This window comes from Prunus dulcis, chromosome 1 (genome assembly GCF_902201215.1).
Source record: "Prunus dulcis chromosome 1, ALMONDv2, whole genome shotgun sequence".
Taxonomy (NCBI): Eukaryota; Viridiplantae; Streptophyta; class Magnoliopsida; order Rosales; family Rosaceae; genus Prunus; species Prunus dulcis.
Window position 1 is genome coordinate 40,980,751 of NC_047650.1, and position 23,766 is coordinate 41,004,516.

Here is a 23,766-nt window from a genome sequence, read left to right on the forward strand (position 1 = left end):
GTATGGCTTGGTCTCTTTGCCACGTGGGCTTAGGCCATGGTCCCGCCTTTATATATGTAATAGTATAGCCGCGCGGCTATACGTTTTTTTTGAATTTAACAAAAAGTATAGCCGTGCGGCTGTACTCGCAGTTTGCATTTAAAAGTAGTATGGGTTTACCTCTTTCCCAGCCGGGCTTAGTCCATGGGCCCGCCTTTATATATATATATATAGTATAGCCGCTCGGCTATACTATTTTTTTTGAATTTTAAAAAAAAGTATAGCCGTGCGGCTATAGTCTTTTTTGCATTTAAAAGTAGTATGGCTTTACCACTTTGACAAGTGGGCTTAGGCTTCTTTGCCACGTGTGCTTAGGCCTTGGGCCGGCCTTTATATATAAATATAAATATAAATTAATAAATATACATATATACATATAAAATAGGCGGATAAAATAAGTATGGCCATTCGGCTCTACCCTTCCCCCCCCCCAATTTATAAACAATATATATAAAAAAAAGGCTTCACTCATTTGACACGATATTCGCATAGCTTTGGGGATGGGTGGACTACGCAAAACAACACTTGCCCGAGCCATTTTTAACCAATTTTATCACAGCTTTGAAGGTAACAGCTTACTTTTAAATGTGAGGGAAACTGCAAAGTAACCAAATGGAGTGAAGCGTATGCAAGAACAAATTCTTTCTGACATCTTGAAACGAACCAAGATAGGGAGAGTTGATATCAATGTTTTAAAAACAAGACTTAGATGTCGAAGGGTGTTAGAGTTTGTATTGGAAAACACACTTGCATTTAGTCCCACATTGGAAGGGAGTTGTTTCCTTCTGTGGTTTATAAGCACCAACACTTTAGAGATACTAAATAGAGTATGGGTCTAGTGGAGGCAAAGTTGGGCCTCATCATGGTTTGGGCTTGGATTATATATATATATATATATATTTGTATAATAAATATATATAATTAATTGTCAAAAGATGGGCCTTGGGCCTTGGCTCTTGGGTTGATTTAATTAATAATTTATTTTTGAAATTGTCCATGATACGAAACCGTTTTTAGCAGATTGGATTGTGGAAGATGTGATCAGATAATGTTCAATTAGTTCTTACATGCATTCATGATTCTGCTTCCTCTGTATAAATCATTTTTCACATGAAAATAACCCTTTAATATATGGCATGCTCTTTCTTTAACAGGGAACTGAAGAAATTCAAGGAGTCACTCTAAATTTGATAAGATCTGAGAAGGCTACTTTCGGTACACATGCATTTACAAATATGAAGAAATTGAGACTGTTCAAACTCAACTATGTAGAGCTCACAGGAGAATACAAATTGTTGGAAGTTTGAAAGCAAATGTCCCACATTGGAGAAAAACAAAAGGTTCTATATGCTTTATAAGCATGAAACCTTAACGTCAATTAAATAAAGATTGGTGGGCTGATGGGCTTGGTAGAGAAGACTATCATGGTTGGCTTGCTTGATTAGTATTAATATTTAACAATCAAGACTTGGGCCTTGGGCCTTGGGATCTCTGGAAAATAAAAGAAATATACCTAGCCTGAAAATAAAATAATTATTTTTTAATTTTCGGATTTCTTTTGGCAGAAGTTAAAATAATATAGGAAGTCTCACATTGGAAGTGAGTTGTTTCCTTCTATGGTTTATATAATTAATTGTCAAAAATAGTATGGGTTTACTCCTTTTTTCCATTTCAAAAATAGTATGGCTTTACCTCTTCGACACATGGGCTTAGACCTCTTTGCCACGTGGGCATAGGCCATGGGCCGGCCTTTATATATATATATATATTTATATATAATAGTATAGCCGGCCGGCTATACTATTTTTTTTGAATTTCAAAAAACAGTATCGCCCGGCTGCTATACTTGTTTTTTGCATTTAAAAAGTAGTATGACTTTACCTCTATGACACGTGGGCATAGGCTTCTTTGCCACGCGGTCTGTAAAGAGCCACATGTATGTAATAACTTAGGAATGCTGCAGCCATTTGACAACCAAAACAAATAAGCTAATGTTTTGTTGGATGCATCCATGGACCTTGTCTTTGGCTGATTTCATTTACTTTTTGCCTTGCTTTGCATGCCAAATTATTTGATATTTACATCTGATATGCAAGTTAATCACATGATGTATGCATTTTGCAGCTTCAGCAGTAGAACCTTTCTACAAGGAGATCCGTTATTTGGAATTTTCAGGACTCTTGATCTTTTATCTCCTCTGTTGGTTATGTTGATGGTTCATTTTCTCTATGCAAAGAAGAATTTGCAAGGGGAACAAAAACACCACAGTACAATGATGTGCCATGCTCTGTTTTGTTTTGGCGAGGATGGTAGAGTGCCTATGTGAAAAGTTTGACACAACTTCCTTATGCAACAACACATATAAAAGTGAATTAGGAGATGATTGCAGGTCAAAGCCAAAAAGGTGGCAGGCCTCTCGTCTCTGTTTTACATTTGTGATGTTGCAACTACCGGACAGTCATTCCTAAGGGAAAACCTCCTAGAGATAGTGTGACCACTTAAGCTTGCAGAATTTTCAAAAAGAACCTTATCTTTCTTGAAATCAATTGTAAAATATGCAGGCTCTTTTTGAGCATTTGCAATGCAAGGCAAAGTAAAAATTGATACACAATTTGTATAGGTTAGTATCATATACTTGTGAAGGGGCCGTGACTACATCTTTATATGAAGAAAAAAAAAAAAAAAAAAAATCATGGTGAATCATTGAGTGGCCTGATCACTTTTTGGGTGCCTTGTGTTTTTAATCCCAAAGTGAATAATTAAAAAGCCAAATAGTTCCTCAAAGAGGCCTTGATATGCCCTGACCTTGGGATGGGGTTAGCCTCCCCTCCCCCTAAACACATGCTAGTTCTTTCACTTCATACACTGCAAGGTGAGTCTTGTTTATGGCAAGGAGGTGCAGCTCATTCTGGTGAATTTGGATGTAAGTATCTGACAATATGATCTCAACTCCTTCCCATCTGGAGTCTGCAACAATTTGCTTCTCTGTTTTTCCCACCAGCAGCACCCCACAGAAAAATCTGCAGGGCCAAAACGACGTCGATCGTTAAATAACAGAAGTCACATTAGAGTAGAAGCCATGTCTGAAAGTAATATTGTAGTTTCCAATATGCATCAACACCAGAAGAAACTAGTACATTCAGAGTGTTTGAGAAGGCAAGGCACTCTTTTGGCGTGACCCTCAAGCTTCCTTGTAGCCTGCAAAATATATAAATCGAGGCAATGACAAACTTTTCAGGTTTGCTTCATCACAAATTCACAACATCGAGCATGATTATATATATATATATATATATATATATATATATTTTTTTTTCTCACAAGAACAAACAAGCTACCTCGTCTGAGTGGAGATTGTATATTACAATGGTGGAACTGTCCATGCCAATAGCAACTATATTGTCATCTCGAGGGTGAAAAGTAAGACATGTTGCTGCAGGTGGCGGTGGCATGACTTTCTTCATCGTCTGTGTTTTTACGCAATAGATTTTTATGAGTACAATTAGTTAGATCATGAGACATTTGCAAACAGAACCTAAGCATATTGGCAAACAAGATTTGGGAAGTTTTGGCTGGGAAAAGAAAATTTCAAGAATACTATTTGTGTTGGGTTTACCTTAAATGTTGTCATGTCAAAAATGGAGATCATCCCTCCTGTTGCTGACATGAGATATGAATCATTCTTGGAAAAATCAAAGCAGGACATCGAGTCTTCAGGGTTGGTGCTGGGAAGGTCATTGTTCATCAGCTCTAAGCCACTCCTTGGTTTCCATAAATTAGGGTGAACCTTGGGAGTTGCCTGCATTCAATCAATGTCATCACAATCAAATGACCAACTATTGCTCCGATTTCAATTTCGAAAGGAAAGAGAGGAGAAATCTAATAGGAAAGAATTATAACGCATGTCATTCTTTACCACTCAACTAGATTTAAGGTCCTGTGGCCATTTCCAGAGAAAATGAATGCCATTTGATGCTAATACCAAAAGGTATCACGTCCAGAGTAAATAGTATAGCCGCGCGGCTATACTATTTATTTTTAAAATAAAAATAAAAAACCGCCTAGCCGGCCTAGGCGGCCGATTTTTCAAAAACTTGAATGGCGTTTTTTTTTCTTCGGATTTCTTTTTTCCTGGCGGGTCTGGCATCTCTGCAAATACATTTTTGTCAATTCTCAGTAATGTAATCTGGGTGAAATGCAGCTTTTGGATCCATAAGATGTGCAAAAAGAGTAAATCAAAAACTCCCAGAGAGATGCAAGATAATACAGCTGCTGTACAAGAGGAAAAACCCTCATCTTCGGCCAAGAAATTGCTGAATCATTGGTTGAGATTCAGTTCAGGTTTACCATGCATATATTTTGGTTTTAATTTATGTTCCAATTACTAGAAATATGAAGCCTCATCAACACTTGGAGAGCAATGAGGGTGATCCTGAGCTACTTGTTTACATTCCGTATCCACTTTTGTTGTTTTATGTGTTATCTTCAGGACATGAGTTAAAGAATGCATGAACATGAAATGGATGGGGACAGGGAGATCCATTGGTTGAGTACTTGTACCCATTTTTCCATATTTTCATTCAATTTCAATGCTAACATGTCTTGTTATATCTCCATAGTCCGATCTGTATCAGTTTGAGTATGGGATTCAACCTTAGTAGCATCTCCAGGTTCACCTAAAACAAACATAACACTTAATTTGTGTGTCATTTATAATTATCTTTTGTTCTTGTGCTCATATGCTAGCCTATATCTGATGTTAAACATAGCTGTACTTATTTCTGAAACATTTGTGACGCATCTTGAAATTTTTTATTAAAACCTACCATTCTAAGACCAAGTTATCTCTGATATCGTTACTTTACGTTCTGATTAAGTTATATCTTGTTCATTTATTTCTAATAGATTTACATCAAATGTCAAGATCAATAGCATTTCAATTATTGGAGGTGCTGATGGAACAAGTCCTTCCAAGATGAGGGCGTAAGTTCGAACTTTAATATTTTCTTTTAGCTCCTTCATTTTAGGACCTACCTGATTGGAACAATGATCTTTGTTCATGAGTTTATTTCAGTGGCATAGTTCTTGAAGGAGGTATGCATAGCATTTTGCAAGGTGTATAGCCGTAAGATTATACTGCTTTGATACTTGAATATATGCAAGGCGTTTAGCCGTTCCGCTCTACCGTTTCAATACTTCAATACATGCAAGGAGTATAACCCTCCGGCTATATTGTTTGAATAATTGAGTATAGGCAAGTTGTATAGCCGTGGGGCTATACTTTTTAAAAATAAAAAACTTTAAACATCGCAAAATAGGCTAGTGATATTAAGCAATTAGCGATAATAAACACGGTGGGATTTTTCAATCTCTTGGGCACACTTCAAATTTAAATCAAGTTAGTTGATTGCCTAGTTAATTTACTCATCACTAAGAAAATTTTATCCCAAAGAAAATTCAAATAATTAATTACTATTTATTAAGTAATATAATTTATGTAGTTAATTAAAAAATATTAATATTAATTACTCACTAAAGAAATAATAATTAAAACATTTAATGAAAATAATTAAATAAAGTTAAGATATTATTTTATTATAAAAAATAAAATAAAATAACTACTTATTGACGTAAAGAAACTAATTTTATATTTAAAAAAAAATGATACACTTTTGAATGTTTACAGCGTTATACTGTTTCAATGCATCAATATATGCAAGAACTATAGCCGTCCGGCTATACTGCTTCAATACATGAATTTATGCAAGGTGTATAGCCGGGCGGCTATACTGTTCCAATACTTGAATATGTACAAGGCGTATATCCATGCGGCAATACTGTTCCAATACTTGAATACATGCGAGGAATATAGCCTTGAGTATAGCCGCGCGGCGATACCCTTCCAATACTTGGAGTATAGCCGTGAGTATAGCCGCGCGGCTATACTGTTTCAAAACTCAACCCCTTCCGAACAATAACAAATAACAAAATTTTCTAAAAAATCAAATGAAAATGAGTTCATCCAATAATTTCTGAGACTGCCCACCTCAACCCAATTGCCCAATTGAGACGCTTCATAGATGTGAACAAGAGATATGAACCTATTTGCGTCTGAAATGGCGATCGAAGATCTTGATCCTTGAGCTTTGAACCCCATCGAACCCCATCACTGTTGTCAGTACAGAGAGTATTTGAGAAGTGTGTGTGGAGCTTCTCTTCTTGTCCTCGATAACCAGCTAGTCCGGCAGAGAGAAGACAAGCCTCTCATTTTTGCATTCCGGCTATTGTGTCTTGGTACAAAGTTTCGCACTCTTGCCTCTTTGAAATGCTAGTTATTTATTTATTTTATTTTATTTTGGCGAAAAAGAGAATTACAAACCAAAATCTCGAGGGCATGCGGCCCAAAGAGGTCGAAAAAACAAGCAAGTCCATGATTTTCTTCAATTTTTTGATTTGTTGTTTTATTCATTTATAAAGTTGGGATGAATTTCCTAATTTACTTTTGAGTTCAATAGAAAAATTAACAAAGTTAACGGAAATGACCAATAGTAAAATACATAACCTAATTCGGGGATGACAACAACCTATTATTAAAACACAAAATCGAAAATATAAATTCTTGTGTAATTTAGAAATCATTGCTACGATTTAACCAAATAAAGTTCAACATAGTATAAATTACAAGAGATGAGTTTCTCACACACCATTACTTTAAAAACTTATAAGTAATTAGGATAATATTATTTTATTATTCTCAACTAATAATACAATAACAGAGGAAAAAATTATTGTACGTATTATTGCGTTATTGACCGGAATTATCAGACCATTGAATGCCGTTTTCCACTTGGATTTGTTCTTTTATTTCTCCACCTTTAAACTCTACGATTGCTATTTTTATAAAAAAGAGAAATAAATCCTGACATCAACCTGGAGACAATATTTTAAAGATTGCGAAACGAAGAAAAACATTGCTAACCATCCAAGAATTAAGAACCAAGGTCGAAGAATGTCAGTAATATCTCTGACGTGCTCTCAGACAACACTGTGCTATTCTTCAAAGCCACCGCACAGCTTTTTGACAGATTTTGAAAACTCTGTGTTCCCAAGAACTTCAATTCCAGCTTTTGCTCTGAAATTATCACCATATTCTCAAAGATTATTGAGAAATGGGAACTGGGTTTCTTGCAGAAACAGATTTCATGCGAATTCTGCTGACTCAGATGCAGATACAAACGAGTTGGAAACCCAGTTGTCTCGGGAAAATGGTGCAGTTTCCAGTAATGGTGGCAACCCATCAACCAGCTTTTTATCCGTGCTCTGTCCCTTGCTCAAGCTCTTCTCCGTCAGTCTCTCCTATCCTTTTCTTTCTCTTTTCTTTTTCCAGTTTTTATTTATATTTTTTAGCAAAATCTAGCAACTTTTTTTGGGGTCAAAACTATACTAGAATCGCTATGTACGTTTTTTTTTTAAGTGTGCATTGGCATGGAAAAAAATTGTGAAAATCACATTATGTAATATGCGGACCATAAAAAGGAACAGTCTTATCAGCTTATGACTCATCTCTTTACAAGAAAATCTTCTGGTAGGGAAGTAGTCTTTAACTGTGTTCTTGATTTTCAATGTCTATAGAAAATTGTTTTTCTGGGCCACTGCTAGCATCAGGGAAAGATGCCAGCTAATATGCAGTTGAAATATGACAGAACCATATCCAATATTTGATTTTTTGAAGAAGCCTCCTAAGTAATGACAGACTAATTACAATCTTAGTGGAAAAAAATGGGGAAAAATTGTTCATATATGTTGTTCTGCAAACTTTGTTTTTTGCAATGGTAGCTACATTAAACATATCAATCACCGTTTACAATCCCCCTACCTTAAGATGATTGGTATTTGGCACTGCATTAGTGCTCACATCTGAGTGCATGGCTTTGTTTCTTTTCACACTAAGATCTTTTCACAATTTTCTGTCATTTACTATGCCACTCTTTTTTGTGCCATAGAGCTTTTGCATGCAAATACCTGTCAAATTTATCAATATCCCTTACCTGAATGTGCATTTTATATTGCATAGGAAGAAGAACCACTTCTTCTTGAACATATGGTGTCATGCTAGGTGTTTGATTTTAAATCTCAATCCCTCTTCTGTGGAGTGTGTTTTCTTAGGGTACTTGTGTCTCCTACGCACAAACCTACCTTTAGGCCATGTGGACAAGTATATAAACTGATGGTCCTTAAAGACATGCATTCATGGCTCATATTCCTGACTGCTGAGCATAGTACCATGTATTGAGGTTCTTGTATCATTGTTGCTTCTTCATAGTGCAAACTACTGAATTTTATACTCTTGTTTGTGATTCAAAATTGAAATGCAGTGTTGACCATTTAGCATTTGTTTCCATCATTTCACCATTGTTTTGTCTTGTTTCCTGCAGGGAGGAGATCCCTCTCAAGAACGGAACTTTACTTTGGAGGTAATCACTTTCAAAATTTTCCTGGTTTTTTTTTTTTTAATTGTTTGTTGCTACTGTGGAATTGTGGTGGCTAAAGAATACTTTTTTTTAAATTACTTGGCACAAATGTAGTTGACCTTTTGCTGTTTTATCTGGATGAGACTGTAGAGTACTATAGAACCTATTAGGATTCCCAACATCCTTACAAATAGGATTGGCTGTAACTTCATCATATCTTATCATTGTGTGTGTGTTTGTTTCTGCCTTATAGGTGTTATCAATTCATGCATGCATTTGGGTCTAGAGTTAGTTTTGCACCAGGAAGATGCCTGTCTCTGAATAACTCAACTCTTAGCTGACCCTAATAGAGTTCCACCTTTTTGGCTCTCAAAATAGGTAGCTACATCTTCATTGTCTACCTTCACCAGATTCCCTTGGGGATCAAGATCTCTATCGCAGAATTTGGACAGACAGGACATCACTACCTTGGATCCTCCTATGCATTTGCAGCTTTTTGAATTTGGTAAGCTTCTTTTTTATTATAAGAGTGCAAATACAGCAATAGTAACTTTTTTTCTTTTAGAGTTTTAGTATTTTGGAAAATGATTTTCACCATTGAGGATACCAATATGTCAACCATGGGTATAAATTTGTTAGACCAATAACAGGGTATAAATTTGTATAGACCAATAAAAGGGTAAAAACTTGTGTATCAGCATGATTAGCACTAAGAACAAATTGTTTTGTTGGCCATGCGAATATGCCTAAATTAGTTCTTACTGTTTGGTACAGTCTATTGTCAATGTTGATTTAACCTTAAAAGGGATTAGAAACTTTCCCTTGTTGAATTTGCAAACTGGTTTTGTCAACAGAGGCATGCCCTTTTTGCAGGAGGGTTAGAGAAGCTTTGACTGAGCTAGATCTTTCTGCAGAGGTGAGTAACACGTATCACTGCAACCAGTTATGTTTTCATTCCATCTTTCCATATCAGTAACTGTCCTATTTAGGAATAAGTAATAAATTTTCCTTCACTACTTCGTATCATATATTTCTTGGGAAATGCTACCACTATTACTGTAGTAAAGTTCTCAAACAGTATATCAAGATGATATCAACAGTATTGATATTGCTCTTGGGACAATATCGAAAGTATTGACAGCATATCAAGATGATATCGATATAATGGACTATTGCTACATTAATAGTGCTAGTTGAGAACTTTGCTACAGTAATAGTGATGTTTGAGAGCATTTTTCTTTCACACCGTGACCATTCAGTCTTGGTTCCCTTTACTTTTCATTACCATCAGAAGAAGAATCTTGCAAAACAATGAAATTCTCATGAAAATTTTGGTAGATGGGTTTGAGCCTATCCTCACAGCTATGAGGTATAAACTTTATCTAATGTAACATTTCTGTCTTCACAAAAATGAAGGCAAACTTTAAGGAAGGGATTCTAAATTAGCTTAGAAAATGGTTGGAACACACTCTATGATAAAGTGCATAGAAGAAAGGAAAAACCTCCCTTCTTTGAAGATGCCACAGGCTTATATTTTGTTGACGAACTGTACCAAACTCTGAAAAGATTAAACCATGGCTATTGGTTTACAAAGTACCTGCTTTCAACAAACTTCAATGCCCACTAAAACTTTCAATTCAAGCTTTACTAAGTTCAACCAAAAGATAAGGTTGACAACCAGTTCAGTCCTGCCTCTTTATATGATCCTTCTGTTTTGTCAATAAACTTAGAGAGCTAAATTAGGTTGACATCCATTAATTGTAAATTGTTTGTAACTCATAGAACTATTACAGAATATAATGCATGAAACTGACTGCATTTTCTTGGGAAACTCTTTATGTTGTGTGTATATAATATAACTAGTTCTATAAATTTTGATTCCTGTTAGAGATACCATTTCTGATCATGTCAAGCATGTTAAAATAAATCAATTAAACTAGTTTTAAGATTTGGAGCCCTCTAGACATTTCTGATCATTTCGAGCATCATATTATAAATAAATTAAGAAGGATTTTGGCCTTAAAAATTGATTAAATTAATCAAGTCAATGGGTTAGATCTCAGATAACATGCCGATTCAAAATTAAGTATGGTTTCCTTGAAATTTTAGACTCAGGTTTTGATTTTGTTCCGCATTTTTCTCTGAGTTTGGTCACCTTGGGGCCACAGGGTGGTTGAGGTGAAGAAAGAATAATGTAAAATGATATGATGGATTGATGGAGCCTCCTACTTCTTTCTGGAATACAACCTTTATAGCTTGATAGAGCTTTACATATTTCAGAGTGGTTATTCTTGTTGACGCTTAATTGATTAGTTTTTCAAATGTCAACTTATTGACACACATTTGCAGGTCTATCCTTGTCCAAAAGGTTCAGTAAGACATAGAGAAATGGTTAAAAGATATGGTGGCAAAGAGCAGTATGTAATTCCCTTTTCTTTGTATCAACTTAAAAGAAGTTGTTTTCTTTCTGATAAGTGTTCTGATAATTGAATGAAGTATAATTGGAAATAAGTTTGTAGTGAGGTCATCATTTATTTGAAATTTGTAACTAATAAATGATACTTGAGATTGATAAATTATCACATGTCATTTCATAATATTGTTACATTTGATGGATTTAGCTGTGTTACTCATTCATCATACATTTTCTAGGCTAAAAGGTCATTACTTTGTCTAAGACTAGCTTTTGTTGTTGTGCCTCTTCGTCTCCTTATTAAAATTTGGATTATGAATATTCTCATTGCAGGTTTCCTTTTCTCATTGATCCAAATACTGGTATTTCAATGTATGAAAGTGGTAAGTTATCAAACTTCATTTCACATGGATGCCTCTACATCTCTCTCTGTCTTTCTGTCTGTCGGTATCGCTCTTTCTTTCCGTACTGGAAGATTTGAATCTAAGATTAACCCACGTCCACTTGTCTACTAATTTTGCTGAAAATGATATATTTCTCATTTATTAGAATTTGATAATAAGGCCTTAATGATATAGTGCAAACGATTGAAAACATAATGATTATCAGTTTCATTCATCAATTGCTCAGTCACATCCATCAAAATATTTAGGTCTCTTTGGCTGCTGTTCTGGGATGAACTACGACTTTTTATGTGTGCCAAGAAAAGGAAAGAAGAAAATTGTAGAGTGGCGAATCAAACATTCAAAGCTGTTGTGTCTTCTATATGAGTATGGATAAGTTTACTTGGACCCATATTAATTAAAAACTAAGGGCAAGATGTTACAGTGAAATGGGGTTGTCACTCAATAGGTTTATGCTTTGTAGCCCACTTGTTACCTGATTACTTCAAGCATTAGCCACCATAAATACCTTCAAACTTGTTTAAACTTGCCAATTACAACTGCATCGGCCAGTGTCTGTTTCCAAAGGGTGCACACAGTGTTTTCAAAACTGTGCATTTTGTTGTTGAAATGTATAGTTGTATTCTCCTTATCCTACTTCCATCCAAGTTTATCCTTCACAAAATAAAGAAAACATTGTTCAATTTATTGTGACAGTGTATAGACCACCTTGTTTATTTTGCCAGCTAATTGGATCATTTAGTGTTTTCCAAAACTTAGTGATACTCTGTCCTTCATAATCAGTTTCTACATTGTGGTTGTTAAGTCTAATCATCTGAATGGTCTATGTGATGGCCAAATTGAACATCTTCAAACTGCTTTCCCTCTTGAATGCCAAAGTTCATTCAATCATTGGGTTATATCAGGAAAGTCATCATGCATTGTAATTCTTGGTTTCTAGACAAGCTTTTTACTTCCCTATTATCATTTTTTTCACCGAGCTAATTTTCTTTTCTCGTCACATGGCATAGAATCAATAATTAATCTCATGACTGGGAAATATCAGCATGTGCTCTTATGTCTAAATAAAATGTAACTAAATGTTGTAATTAAGAGCTTTTTCTGCACCTCATTTTAAGTTTTAACCAAGTCTGTATAGAGTAGTACGTTAAACGTGTAAAATATTGCTGATACATGTTTTATCTCGATTGTTGGAAATGATTTTATCAAAGTTGTCTTATTTGCATTCTTTCTGCCTTTGATGATAGGTGAAATTGTGACATACCTATTTGAACAATACGGTAAAGGTAGAAAACCTACAGTGGGGCTTTTGGAAAGGTATTGATCCTCAAGTTCTTCTCATAGGACAAGAATGTTAAGTTTTCTGTACGAGTATAAATCACAAGTAAAACTATATTTTCTGTCCAATATCACTTAAATTATTAGCTTTAATGAAGAATCAGTTTGCTGATATGTTGTTTTGACTCTATAATGATCCCATTTGATAATTATTGTAAATAAATCAACCTAAGTAAAAACAACTTAAGAAGTTAACATGGGTCTTAACTCTAATATGCATCAAACCCGTAGGAAACAGATGACAGAAATTATGTTTTAAATGGGTGACTTGAAATATCAAGTGTGTATCGATTACAAGTGGTTTAACCTGGCTATTCTCTTCTCTTCTCTGTCTCTCTTGCTCATATTAAATGTTGCTTCCTGTAGCACATTATTCACAGGATGGATGCCAACAATTTTTCGAGCAGGCAGAGGAATGACATTGTGGGAAAAGGCGAAGCGAGACCCACCACCCAAAAAACTGGAACTTTACTCATGTGAAAATAATCCAGTGAGATAACGGTCTTTCATTGAGTATTTTCCATTGTATCATGATTTATGCATCACCAAGTGTTTTCATATTTGTTGGATATATAACAGATTGAGAATCGTAGTTTGTTTCCAATTGGCCTATGTTTGCCTACAAGGGGAACACGGATATAGGCTCTCATAATTTGGGCTTGGATCCTCCTTTTTCCTCCATATGCTTTACTGGTTTCTTTGAAATTATTTTTAGTTTGCAGACAATAAGTGTAGGACGTCGATGGATGTATTTAGAATTGGGAATTCAATTAGATTTGTGTAGTGGACGCTTGGGCACACATTCAAAAAGTAGAGTAAGGTGCCAAATGGATGGATCTGTAAAGAAATCCGGAATTCAATTAGATTTGTCTATTGATGTGGACTCATGGACATGTATTCAGAAAGTAGTAGTCCTGAAGATGTGTGGTGAAATTTTAAGTTCATGGAAGAATCAATGAGGTTTCCAGGACTGTGGTCCTTGTGGGATTTGCAACAAATCGGTTTGAGAGAAAGAAGCTATGTAAATTTTTCGAAGATAGTCTATCTTATAGAAAATGGTACACTCAACCTTCCTGAGGGTCAAGAAAGACAGGGATTGAAACTACCGAAACATAGTTCCAGCAGTTCTTGAGGCATTCAGTGTAGATAATTCTATAGGTCTAGGGAAGCAACTCCGCTGTTTAATTGTCACAGTCTTTTTGTTATCATTCTTTCCTCACCAATGGGCTTACATGTATGTACTCTTAAGTGTGCTGGAGTTGGAGGATACGGTCAAAGTCTTCATTTGGATGTCTGAAAGGAACCCTATTTCAAGGAATTCCATGATTGTAGCTTTTTCTCATCATGGGGATGGCACTAGAGCATTACAATTGTGTGAAGAGATGGGAAGGGGAGGATGTACAAGGGTATCCAGGTAGATATGTTGTTGATTAGGAATCAATTGCTGAGTGTAGATTATTTGTATGAATTTGGTTTCTCTCATAGTGAAATTGGGTACTCTCCCTTGAAGTACAAATGATTTTGTTGAAGCACACATATTTGTGTAGCTTTAGCCGTTTCTTGTTACAATCTAGGGGTACTGTTTTATTGTTGTCCTTTCATCATTATTTCCTTGACTAAGGGGTTTGTACGCAATAGCATGAAAGACATGTTCCAGACAAAGGATAGAATAATGGCCATTTCATTCTGTTTTACCGTGCTCAAACAGCCGGAATTTGAGGGAGAGGGGAAAAAATGACAGATGGGAAATGACAGGATCCGGGTCCTTCACAGTCTGCTTTAATTTGAGACCTGTCCTTCATTTGGACAAATTAGGGCATTTGATTGATCAAAGATCTACATAATTGTAGTTGTCAGTACAAAAATTTCTCAGTGAGACATTGTACATTTACAGATGAGGTCAAATCCCAGGATCATCTAATCATTTTCTGTATTCTATGCTGCTAGTACTTTGTACATAATTTTTACAGTGACTTATGGCATTTTGTGTAATTTCTAATTTCTCTCTTCCTCTCCATCCCTTTTCTTTTTCTTTCTTTCAAGTATGCACGAATTGTGCGTGAGGCACTTTGTGAGTTGGAGCTTCCTTACATCCTTCAAAACGTGGGAGAAGGTTCCCTGCGATCAAAGTCACTAGATGCATCTGGATCCAAAGAGGTTAGTTTTTGAGAACAACTATCCCTTAGATGATGTTCTGCTGCAATAGAGTTTGACTGGAACTTATATCACATGATCGTGATATGATGTAGCACTGACTTATTGTCTGCGCTATCTGGTTTTACTATGTTTCCAATGGTCTTGAGCTTTTACTGCGGTAGTTATGCCATGAATGAGATTTTCATAGCTCTGTTGCGCTTTTCGCTCAATTATGCAGTAAGTCTCTTAACAGCTTGTAAATGCTTTTGGTTTTAATTTTGGTATATGTGGTAGGCCCTACTTAAGAGAACAAACAATTCAGGTAAAAAATTAATTATACAAACGTTTTCAATATCTGTCCAAGTCTCTTGTAAGTTTAGACTATTTTTCTTTCTGTGCATGGTGATCTCCTGTTGAAAACCTTAAAGATGAAACTAAGAAAATTGTCTTCTTATAGGTTCCTTACCTGATTGATCCCAACACTGGTACTCAAGTTGGTGACTACAAGAAGATCCTGTCTTACTTGTTCCAGACATATTCAGCAGCCACTGTATAGTTTCAAAATCAGTTGTAAGTGGTTTAACATGTGAAAATAAAAATGGACTTAATTTTTACTCTTATGTACATTCTGTAACCAAATTTTAGTGGCAATAGGAAGTGGTTAATTGCCCTTAGGCTTTGTGTTCCACACATATTTGTATACTTGCACCAATTTTGAAGATATGGCAATATCTGCTTTGAATTGTCTATGTTTTCTTTTGCTGATCTTGAATTGTTGACCACCAAGCAAACAAGCATGCTTTTAGCAGCTTTTCTTCAGCTTTTGGTCATATAATCTGAATAATTCTGGCACCTTGGGAAAACAATAGTTGATTATGACAACATCACTTATGGTGGAAAAACTTCTAAAAATACATTTCAATTAAGCTTTGTTTTTCTTAGTAATTTAAAATAAATAAATAAAGCTTTGTTTTATGTTATAATGTGACTTCATATATTGTCATGACTCATGACAACAAAATCTCCTATCTTTGATTTCCAAGACTACTTTGATAACAAATAAACTGGCCGCAAATTGTCTCTAGTGTTTCTGTTTAATTGAATCTGTTAGTTAGCAACAAATTATGTATCCGGCAAGGGTGCTATTTCTTGAAGATTAGGGACGATTTTGATTTTCACTTGGACCGACCCGATGCATTTAAATCGGCATATTCATGCTTTCTATGGTGTGTCATGCTAGGTTTTAGACCCAGCATAGCCACTACAACCAAATTTGTGCTCGTATAATGTAGGTTGCCCTATACAGACCATTTCTTTGCCATAACCTTTGCACAAAAATGTACAGAAAGAGGAAAAAAGAATACAGAAAATTGTTATAAAATAATTAAAAGGAAAAAAGAAGTTCATTCACAAAACACAGCACCCTTTTTGCACCAATTTTAGGATGTTGTCTTTTTGTCCTGTAACTAAGTTTTAGTTACATCCATCGCATTTGTGCCGGGTAAATTGGTGAACTGAACGAAAACAAGTGAAAAAAATAAAGGAAAAATCCGTTCAAGCCAAAACCTGTTATAAAATAAATGAAGCCCACATAGGTAAAACTAGTTGGGAATTAGTGGAGATAAAGCTAGTAGGTATTAGTCAAAAGATGGGATAATAATGTTGGGGATAAATCATTATGTCTCCATTAAAAGCCATTTGCTTTGCCTATAAATAGGCATTATATTTGCTTGTAAACACACATAGAGAAGAGGAAGAGAAGGAAGAAAGAGGGTGAGTGAGTTGAGAGGAAAGAGAGCAAGAGAGAAATTCTCCAAGAGAGAAAATTGAGTGAGCCATACATATTGTAAACACTAAAGTTGTAGCCCTATTATTTTGTATAGTGAAAAGTTACTGCTGCTGCTCTCCGAGGACGTAGGCATAGCCGAACCTCGTTAAATGCTGTGTCTCATCTACTTTACGTGCAGCTCAATATTCGCACATATCCCAATTCATTTTATAACAAAACCATATTTTTTTATTTTTTATTTTCACCTCGATTTGGTTCGGTCTATCGATTCAATTGTCCACCCATATGTAGAACGAATAGAACTCTTACTCCTTTTTCTTGCCCAACTTATCAAAATACTATGTAAACTTGCTTGACCTTTTTATCAGCAAAACATGCCAGTTTAATGGAATATGGTGTGTGAAGAGCAACGGAAAAAACGTGGAGTCGGTCTTACTGAAAACAAGAGCATTTGAATGAAAATTGTGGTTTCAAATTAACCTTTATTTCTAGGCTTATTATCACAAAACGTCCTTAAGGTTTATGAAACTATCATATTGCATCTTTAATGTTTTTTTGTGTCACTTATGGTCCTCAAGGTTAGTATGTGCAATCACAAATGGTCTCTGCCGTTAGATTCTGTCAAAAACTCTGTTAGTTTGCTGACGTGGCATACATATATATCACAAAACATCCCTGAGGTTTACACACTTATCACAAATGGTCCCTATGAATTTTTTTTATTTTTTAATTTAAAATTCATAAAATTTTGGTTTTCTTTTTAAAATTATTTATAAATGAAAAAATCATTTATAGAAGGATTTTAATCTTGAGGACCATTTATGAACCTGAAACCTTTAGTTTTTTTCATTTTTAAAATTTATGAATTTTAAATTATTTTTTAAAAACTTCATTAGTTTGTTGATGTGGCATATATATGGAGCCAACATCTACAATAATATAGTGTCACATATATTTAAAATTTAATATATATTTTAAAATAATTATAATTCATAAAATTTTAAAAAGAAAACAAAAGTTTTATGAAGTTTAAATTTAAAAAATTTCATAAGGACAATTTGTGATAGATGTGTGAATCTCAAGGATGTTTTGTGATATATATATGCCACGTCAGCAAACTAACGGAGTTTTTAACGGAACCTAACGGCATGGACCATTTGTGATCATGCATACTAATCTTGAGGACCACAAATGACAAAAAAACACATTAAGGATGCAATTTGATAGTTTTGTAAACCTTAGGGACGTTTTGTGATAATAAGCCTTATTTCTATGTTTACTTTACTCTCCAATTTTATAAGTTCACATTTACTACTCGCTGTAGTACAGCCTGCAAAACAGAGCGCTACACTGCACAGAGAACTACAACTCTTTGAATCGCCTGGGAATTACCAGATTGGGATAACATAAAAAGTTCTTACACTGATTTGAAAGCGACCCTTGTCGTTTCACTATTCCACTTGTTCATCTAATCTAATTGTAAAACACACACTCACTCTCTCTCTCTCTCTTCAAAGTTACAATGTAGAAATTAAGTAACAAATTCACATGCAGGCAGCAGCAGCTTCGGCAGCAACATGGTAACATTTACCCTCAACAAATTTCTGTCTGAATTGCTCAAAATTACCGGACTTAATTGCCTCCCTTACTGAGCGGAAGAATCCTATATAATGGTGAGTATTATGTCTGCAAAATTAAAGGACGATCTGGTGATGATGATGACAACTAAGATGAATGATGATAACAAACGTGATATGAGCATAATAATATTTATTGGAAGCAATGTAGCACATACATTTCTAGTAGAGTCTGAGCCAGCATTTCGTGAACATTGAGCAGGTGATTGATGTAAGCTTTTGTATGATTCTTGCACGTATAGCAGTTACAATTTTCAACAATGGGTGATATATCTTTCCTGAAAAACAAAACAAAGGAAAATTTATCAGGTTAAGAATAACTGCATCAATTATTTTTGGATCCATTTGACAATAAATGATTAAAAAAATATGGTAAGACTTCAAGAAGTTTATTCACAAAACACAGCACCCTTCATGACAATGCAATGCAGAAAATGCTAAGCCCAAATAAGCCTACAAGTTGCCGTTTCCAAGTTCTTTACTTTTATATTATCAACGACTTCTGTTTTGTTTTCTTTAATGTTACTTCACTACTTTTTATTATTATAGACTAATAGTTCCTTCAAAATCAGTTACAAATGTCATGTGCCTAATTGCCTTATGTCATATTTCTCGTGTCAAGTGGTATCACATCCGTGGTTGGATGTGGAAGAGGTTAATTGAATTTTGAGAAAATTGGCGTGAACCCTTCGGTCGAAGTGAGAGATAGTGTTTGAGAAAGAAGATTTAGAGGAAGAAGAAAACCCCTTATGTGATTCCTGACCAGTTAATCAGGGGGTGTACAAGGTGGCTTGGAGAAGCAGCTAGTGTATACACCTGAATGATGAAGGATTTAAAGTAGAAGTTTCTAGTATTATATAGGACGATGTTCTACAAATCAGGACTGCACATTTAAGCAAGAATTAACCAGATCAATTATCCAACTTCACAATTTGCCAAGAGAACATTTCGCTATATACACACACATATCTAGAACGGATAACTAATATTAGGTGTTGGGTAAACAAGTTCGTAAAGTCAAACTTGGTATCTACTAGATAAAATTGAACCTAATAGACAAAATCTGAAACCAATAACTCATAAACACTGTTAGTGCAGCAAGTAGACAGAGAAGTCATCAGTTACCTGTAAACTGTTGCTCTCAAATTAATCTTTGTCTGGTCACTTCCTATATTATCAGATGTATTCATCTCAACTCCATCTAGTGGGAATGTAAGTGCAAAGCCACCAAGGGAAAGATGGCATAGATACCTGCAAATACGTATCATCACCTTTTCAATCATGGTAACAACAATGATAATGATATTCAAAATTGTTAGAACACTGAGCTACTCACGTAGAATCAAAGACATCAATGCCTGCAGCAACCCCCTGCAAGATCTCCTCTGTAAGATAAAAGCATAAGTTCATTTGCTGATAAATTTGAATGAATAACCAGGTATTTAAGCGAAGGTACATTTAAATGTTGCAAACATTTTCCTTTAACGCATTGCCCTAAGTTCCTAACAACTGCAAAACTGAAGTTACTAGCCAACTTTTTCCTTTTCAATGATAGGGACAACAATTTAATTTTAACTTCCCAATCGAAGTGGACCAGCCATCCCCAAAAAGTACCACCCTCGAACTACAAGCAAAAACCTAGAACCAGTTCCATAATTTAAGAAAAAGAAAGGGAATGTGCAAAGTGGGGAGGAAATTGATGGCCAAAGTAATGAACAGAATCTGGCCTTACTCCATCCTAAAAGCAATCTTCAGACTCCTAAAATTTTCCACAATAAACTAATTAGGCCGTTTATTTCGGTCCAAATCACCAACACACCGCATCCCCACAAGATCTTTGCCTTCTCCCCACCACCAAATCCACTTATTAGCCAACTTGATACACACTACACCTCAGTTGATAGTTAAGATGACAGATTAAATGTCATACAATACTGTACCCTCATTTCATATGTGCGGCAAGTGATACAGATAGCATAGTATATTCTTAATTGAAACCATGTGAATTCCCTCAGAAGTCTAGATGTCTCAAACGGGGATTGGTAAGACCAACAACTCATTGTAACAATGGTACACCTGGAAGTCCAAGTCCAGTGATCAAGCGTGGTTTCTCCTCTTGTAAGATATCCTGAACATTTTATATGACTATTAGATATCAAAATAAAAAAGGAAAACATAAACTGTTTTATGTTTTCTTTTTCGGCATATGAAAAATAAGAATGCTGCATGTAAAGCAAGTAACACAAGTCATTGATCAAGTTCAGGGGAAAATTGAAGGTTCCACTAGCTTGTGACTTACAGTAACAGCATTAAGGAGAGCAGGGCGCTCATCCATGCTCTCTCCAAGCCCAAAACCTCCGATCCAGTAACCTGGGAAAAAGATGTTTTCATATCAATTGTATACCAGTATAGTTAAATATACATCAAGCTACTAGAACTATAAATACACAAGAAATCCAAATGAATTCTGGTTTCTTATGTATCTCAGTGTATTTATAAAGGATTTAAATGCTCAGGAAATTATTGGAAACCCCCTACTAAAGCCCAATTCCTTTAGGCCTCATTTTGTTTGCGGAAAAGATTTGATGGGAAATAGTTCCCATGTCTTTCCCAAGGGATGGGAAATGGAAGATTCCCTCCCCATGTTTGGTAATGCAGGGAAAGTAACCAGGAAATACCACTTTATTTCCTTTCCCATGTTTGGTTTGTGTAGGAATGTAAAACAAAGTTTGTGTAATTTTCCAATTATACCCATGTGAAATCAAAAAAAAAAAAAGAAAAAAAAAGAATGCATTTAATGCTATATTGTAATTCTATATTGTTAATGGGAACAAAATGGTCATAAAAAATTTGCATTTAATGTTGGCCCATTTTCCCAAAGTTTCGCATGGGAAAGGAAAATGAAACCCAAATGGGGAGGAGGGTTACATTTCCCCCCTTATTTTCCCATGTGCTAGGCAACCATTTCCCATGCCTAGAGTTACCATTTTCTTTTGGTGGTCCAGATGTTTTTGTTAGGTTTTCAGTCGTTTTTAATTGATCTTAAAGTTATTCTTAGTCTATGTAATTTTGGACAAGGATTCCTTATCCACAATTTGAACAGAGTTTCCTTGATTTAATAATATTTCGCTTCTCTTGAAAAAAGAAATTCAAATGAGTTCTTAGAAATGTTACAACATACAAGTCCAAAAAACAAAAGGAAGAAATGAAGAATTGCAGAAACCTGATAAATTTCTGCGGGCAGCTTCTTGCGCACATCGTTCACGTTCTTTTACAGAACACCCTCCAACAATGGATCCAAAGACAGGTCCACCTGCCTACATTTTAGAGGATCAATATATTTCCATAATTTATAATTGAGTAAACCATTTATGGCATCAAGTCAATCATATTGAAACTCGAAGAAATGCTGATTACCACTTTTCACTACTATCAATAATCAAAGTGAAAATCAATTTTCAATGAAAACTTGGTAGAAGCTAAGGTACACAAATTTGCTATCACACTGGAATATTAAGGACGTTTGTATAAATCAAGTAACTTTTTCCACCCAAGGAGCTTGGTATCTGTTTTCAGAGGCTTAACTTAAGTGGCAAAAATACTCATCCCTAGAGGCCTTTTTCTTAATTTCCATCAATATCGGTGGTTTGCTTGACTTCCTGGACTTATGAGTAAGCGCAACTCTCCAAAGAGTTTTTGAGGTTGTTAATTCCTATCTATTTTCAGTTAGAACATTCCCTTCACTGAACGCCAACTGCTAGGTTTGCTAGCAGCACACCTTGTATGTATCCCATATGCAAGTGAAGTGAGTGCATATGCATGTAGATATGATACTGGTTACATCTCTAAAAGTTAGGTCTTTTACCGGATTTAGCGCAATGCATTCATCAAGCCATCTAATAGTTCGATCAACTGAGGTCTTGTTCCTCTTCTCAGATACCCACGTAGGAACTTCATCAGCCAAAGTAGTCCATATATTGGGTCTCAAGGAAGAAATCAACTCAACATACTCTACAGGTTTAATCTGCAAGCATATAAAAAGACTGCACAATCAGTCACCAGGGTCACCATAATTAACTCAAAAACAAACTAGAAGTCGTCAACTAGAAATCACTACATTCCAAGAAACAACATGAGAAAAATTACCAAACGGCGACCGCAAGGAGTCTCAAAAGATGCTCCAAATTTGTTACTGCTATTACATTCTGGTAGGCATTGAATAGAGTCCCTTGGTATGCAGACGAACCCGTGTTCCGGCAAACCAAGCATCTGATGCAAGCCTCCTATCTTTGATATTGTTTGTGGTGAGAGGCCTTCCAGGCTGCAGAAGGAAACAAATTGAAAAAAGTTCGAATCTTTTTTCTCACAAACCAATTCACAAACAGCTAGAATGCAATTTTAGTGGGTAAAAAGTAGAAAGAAGAAAAGGGCTGAGGCTATGAATGCTTACAAGTGGAGGGAGCTAACATGGAAGAGATGGGAATCAGGGGAAGGAAGAGAGTAAAGAAGGTCAGGGGGGATGAAATGGGGCAGGCCCTTTCGAGTAGAGAGGAGAAGAGAAGGGGTCTCTATTGGGCCCGGGCAGCTGCCCAGCTGGAGCACCCCTGCCCGCGCTTTTCCGCTGCTCCATGCTTTCACTGCGAACTTCATTGCTCCTGCTCTGTTTCTTTGTTGTTGATTGGAGACAAAAAAGCTTAGGTTTGTGAAGAGTTTACAGTCGGAGAGCACGAGAAGGAGCAGTAGGGTTTTGCGGTTTTTTTCCTTCTTTTGGCGGCAAAGAAGATTCTAAAGTGAAGGCCAAAAGTCTTTTGGACCCAATTGTTTTCTAGGCAGACCCTTTTTCCTTTTTTTTTCTTTTTTTGTTATAAAGAAATGAAGCCCACATAGGTAAAATTAGATGGCAATTAGTTAAAATATAGAGATAAAGCTAGAAGGTATTAGTCAAAAGATGGAATAATGATGTTGGGGAGAAATCATTATGTCTCCCTTAAAAGCCATTTGCTTTGCCTATAAATAGGCATTATATTTGCTTGTAAACACATACGGAAGAAAGAAGAGAATAGAGGGAAGAAAGAAGAGAATAGAGTGAGAGTCAGAGAGAAGAGAAAGAGTGGAGTTTATCTGAGGAGAAATTCTGTCAGTGTAAACACCACAAAGAGAAATATAATTCCACTCCCAATATTACAGTGGTACTTCTCATCCTCTGATTATTCTAGTTTTATAACACGTTATCAGCACGATAGTCTCTCCTTTTATTTCTGAATTTTTTCCAACTCAACACTATGTGGTTATTTCTCTGTCTCCTCTCTGTCATATGTCTACTCTCACTTTACTACTACAACGACATGCAAACTTTCTTTTTTGTGTTCTCACAATTTCTATGTTGTTTAATCCATGCTTGTTTAATTTACTTCTTTGTAACGTAATTTGTAATTTCTATGTTGTTTAATCCGTCCTGTTATTTTATGGTGGTGTAATTTTTTTTTTTACCCATCGCGTTGTAACACAAATTATTGTAATAAAATGATGGTGTGATCTT

General features: G+C 35.5%; 3 protein-coding genes across 4 annotated transcripts; 1 reads left to right on the top strand and 2 right to left on the bottom strand.

The window, feature by feature from the left end:
- Positions 1-2,845: 2,845 nt before the first annotated feature.
- LOC117615983 (topless-related protein 1-like) lies at positions 2,846-3,981 on the bottom strand. 2 transcript variants are annotated; one of them, XM_034345179.1, is made up of 5 exons: positions 3,956-3,981; positions 3,656-3,838; positions 3,378-3,506; positions 3,177-3,237; positions 2,846-3,059 (listed from the first exon to the last, which is right to left on the bottom strand). In XM_034345179.1, the coding sequence occupies exons 2-5, from the start codon at positions 3,782-3,784 to the stop codon at positions 2,923-2,925; spliced, it is 456 nt and encodes a 151-aa protein (XP_034201070.1). In that variant the 5' UTR covers positions 3,785-3,838; positions 3,956-3,981; the 3' UTR covers positions 2,846-2,922. The 2 variants fall into 2 exon arrangements, with proteins under 2 accessions (XP_034201070.1, XP_034201071.1); XM_034345180.1 differs by having other exon boundaries at positions 3,964-3,967.
- Positions 3,982-6,957: 2,976 nt separating this feature from the next.
- Positions 6,958-15,548, top strand: LOC117616646. Its single transcript, XM_034346025.1, has 10 exons — positions 6,958-7,384; positions 8,475-8,513; positions 8,889-9,015; positions 9,365-9,426; positions 10,860-10,927; positions 11,257-11,306; positions 12,575-12,644; positions 13,032-13,155; positions 14,709-14,822; positions 15,259-15,548. The coding sequence occupies exons 1-10, from the start codon at positions 7,049-7,051 to the stop codon at positions 15,355-15,357; spliced, it is 1,089 nt and encodes a 362-aa protein (XP_034201916.1). The 5' UTR covers positions 6,958-7,048; the 3' UTR covers positions 15,358-15,548.
- A 2,411-nt stretch (positions 15,549-17,959) lies between these two features.
- LOC117614182 (queuine tRNA-ribosyltransferase accessory subunit 2-like) lies at positions 17,960-23,052 on the bottom strand. Its single transcript, XM_034342903.1, has 10 exons — positions 22,678-23,052; positions 22,374-22,548; positions 22,093-22,251; positions 21,451-21,544; positions 20,527-20,597; positions 20,304-20,355; positions 19,564-19,612; positions 19,353-19,478; positions 18,386-18,505; positions 17,960-18,276 (listed from the first exon to the last, which is right to left on the bottom strand). Exons 1-10 carry the CDS (start codon positions 22,875-22,877, stop codon positions 18,135-18,137), a joined length of 1,188 nt encoding a protein of 395 aa, XP_034198794.1. The 5' UTR covers positions 22,878-23,052; the 3' UTR covers positions 17,960-18,134.
- Between the last annotated feature and the right edge of the window lie 714 nt (positions 23,053-23,766).